At 47.0% G+C, this 2,866-nt stretch overlaps 2 protein-coding genes across 2 annotated transcripts in view; one reads left to right on the top strand and one right to left on the bottom strand.

Annotated features, from left to right (window-relative positions):
* The window catches only part of TAF5 (TAF5 RNA polymerase II, TATA box binding protein (TBP)-associated factor, 100kDa), a 20,854-nt gene extending 20,696 nt beyond the window's left edge, over positions 1-158 (bottom strand). Inside the window, exon 1 of the mRNA XM_011977536.1 lies at positions 1-158. Within this exon, the coding sequence (XP_011832926.1) occupies positions 1-127 (127 nt within the window). The 5' untranslated portion in view covers positions 128-158.
* Positions 159-177: 19 nt separating this feature from the next.
* The window catches only part of PCGF6 (polycomb group ring finger 6), an 81,389-nt gene continuing 78,700 nt past the window's right edge, over positions 178-2,866 (top strand). The window contains exon 1 of the mRNA XM_011977535.1: positions 178-213. Coding sequence (XP_011832925.1) covers positions 178-213 — 36 coding nt within the window. The remainder of the gene's footprint in view (positions 214-2,866) is intronic.

Raw genomic sequence — 2,866 nt, 5'->3', positions numbered from 1 at the left:
CGTTGTTGGTAGTGCCGCCGCTACCCTCGCCTGCGCCGTCCCCCGCCTGCGGAGGTAGCAGCGTTGGCGGTCCCTCAGGCTCTAGCTTGACCGCCACCTCCGTCTGCTCCTCCGCCAGCGCCGCCATCTTGCGGCTGAGCCACCTTGCGCCGTCAAGCGTGATTGCATTTTCGCCACATGGAGGGCGGGGAGGAGCATTTCACGACAACTCTAGTAGGCCATTTACGGCAGTAGGAGGGGCGAAAAGGAAGGAGAAACGGAATAGGAAAGAGAGCAACTTTCAAAAACGGGCGAAAGAAAGGCAGGAAGTGGGCATAGGGAACACCTATTACATTTCTCTGATAATAATTGCCATTTATTGCAGAGCAGCTATATTTAGGCATTATGATAGACGTTTTACATTATGTGATCTTCAATTCAATAATCTTTTTCTCTTTTTTTTTGAGACGGAATTTCATTCTTGCCGCCCAGGCTGTTCAAGCGATTCTCCTGCCTCAGCCTCCCCAGTAGCTAGGATTACAGGCATGCGCCACCACGCCCGTCTACAATTAAATAGTCTTATGAGGTAATATTATCCCCACCCCACAGATGGCTCTGCCGAAACCAAGAAAGGTTAAATAACTTACCAGAGTCACGCAAGAAGAAAGTCCAAATGTCAACATTCGAATCCACGTATTTAACTCAAAAGTATATACCATTTGCCAGAGGAAGGCTTCCAAGATACTGGTAATGTTTTACGTTTTGACCCGGATAGTGCTTTTTTTTTTTTTTTTTTTTTTTTGCAATTTTTACTTTTGTAAAAGTTAATCAAGGTGCATGCTTTATGAACTTTTAACCATATACATTACATTACATTTTATTTTTTTATTTACTTACTTATTTTTTGAGACGGAGTCTCGCTCTGTCGCCCAGGCTGGAGTACAGTGGCCCGATCTCAGCTCACTGCAACCTCCGCCTCCCGGGTTCAAGCGATTCTCCTACCTGTGCCTCCCGAGTAGCTGGGATTACAAGCATGTGCCACCACGCCCGGCTAATTGTTGTATTTTCAGTAGAGACGGGGTTTCGTCATGTTGGCCAGGCTGGTCTCAAACTCCTGATCTCAGGTGATCCGCCCCTCGGCGTCCCAGAGTGCTGGGATTACAGGCGTGAGCCACTGCACCTGGCCCATACACATTACATTGCAATAAAAAGTTTTTAAATGCAATAAAAAGTTTTACAGGCGCGGTGGCTCCCACCTGTAACCCCAGCACTTTGGGAGGCCGAGGAGGGCGGATCACGAGGTCAAGAATTAGAGACCAGCCTCACCAACCAACATGGCGAAACCCCGCCTCTACTAAAAATACAAAAAATTAGCTGGGCGTGGTGGTGCGCCCCTGTAATCCCAGGTACTCCGGAGGCTGAGGCAGAAGAATCGCCTGAACCCCGGAGACGGAGGTTGCAGTGAGCCGAGATCTAGCCACTGCGCTCCAGCCTGGGCGACAGAAGGAGACTCCATCTCAAAAAAAAAAAAAAAAAATCACAGAATTCTGTGGTTGTGAAATATGTACGTTATGTATTCATGCTATTATCCGTTATTACAAATAAACCATTTTAATTGTATATTTAAAACTCATGGCCGGACGCAGTGGCACATACCTGTAGTCCCAGCACTTTGGGAGGCCGAGGTGGGTGGATCACCCGAGGTCAGGAGTTCCAGACCAGCCTAGCTAACATGATGAAACGCCGTCTCTACTAAAAATATAAAAACTTAGCCAGGTGTGGTGGCGCACGCATGTAATCCCAGCTATTCGGGAGGCTGAAGTAGAAGAATCACCTGAACCCAGGAGGTGGAGGTTGCAGTGAGCCGAGATCCCACCATTGCACTTCAGCCTGGACAAGAAGAACAAAACTCCATCTCAGGAATAAAAAAACAAAATCATATATGCCATTTTGCAATGTGCTTCACAGGTTATAAAACCCTCCTGCATATTTTATCTCATTGGAACCTTGTAACTCTGTGAAATAGGTACAGATGAGAAAAGTGAGCCTGAGGCATTGGGAAAATCTAGCACAGCCGTTCAAGTTATTGGTTTTGAGGTCTTACCAGTGTCCTTTGACCCTGCTTACTTTTTAAAAATATTGTATTTTATTTATTAGAGATCTGGAGCCTTATTATATTGCCTAGGCTGGCCTTGAACTCCTGGACTCAAGCAGTCTCCCACCTCAGCCTCCCAAGTAGCTGAGACTACAGGCACAGACCACCTGGCTTGACCTTGCTTACTGGCTGAATAACCTGGAGCAAGTTGCTTAATTTACTATGCCCCAGTTGCCCAATTTCTGGTTTTTTATTTTTTTTATTTTTTTTTTTTTGAAACGGAGTTTCACTCTTGTTGCCCAGGCTGGAGTGCAATGGCGTGATCTCGGCTCACTGCAACCTCCGCCTCCCAGATTCTAGCGATTCTCCTGCCTCAGCCTCCCGAGTAGCTGGGATTACACCCATGTGCCACATCAGGCCCAGCTAATTTTGTATTTTTAGTAGAGACAGGGTTTCTCCATGTTGGTCAAGCTGGTCTCCAACTCCCGACTTCAGGTGATCTGCCTGCCTCAGCCTCCAAAAGTGCTGGGATTACAGGCCATCACACCTGGCCCCAGTTGCCCAATTTCTCACCAAAAAACTAACAGTACTTACATCACAGTGTTTTGAGAATTAAATGAGATAATGCATATGCAATAGCTAGTACATAATAAATAGCCATTGGTTATTTCTACTTCACTTTAAAAGGTGTTCTGGCTGGGCGCGGTGGCTCACGCCTGTAATCCCTGCACTTTGGGAGGCCGAGGCGGGCGGATCACGAGGTCAGGAGATCGAGACCATCCTGGCTAACAC

The sequence above is a fragment of the Mandrillus leucophaeus genome, unplaced genomic scaffold, assembly GCF_000951045.1.
Source record: "Mandrillus leucophaeus isolate KB7577 unplaced genomic scaffold, Mleu.le_1.0 Scaffold18, whole genome shotgun sequence".
Classification (NCBI taxonomy): Eukaryota; Metazoa; Chordata; class Mammalia; order Primates; family Cercopithecidae; genus Mandrillus; species Mandrillus leucophaeus.
The sequence above is the reverse complement of the archived record's forward strand: the minus strand, read 5'-3'. Positions and strand labels throughout refer to the sequence as shown.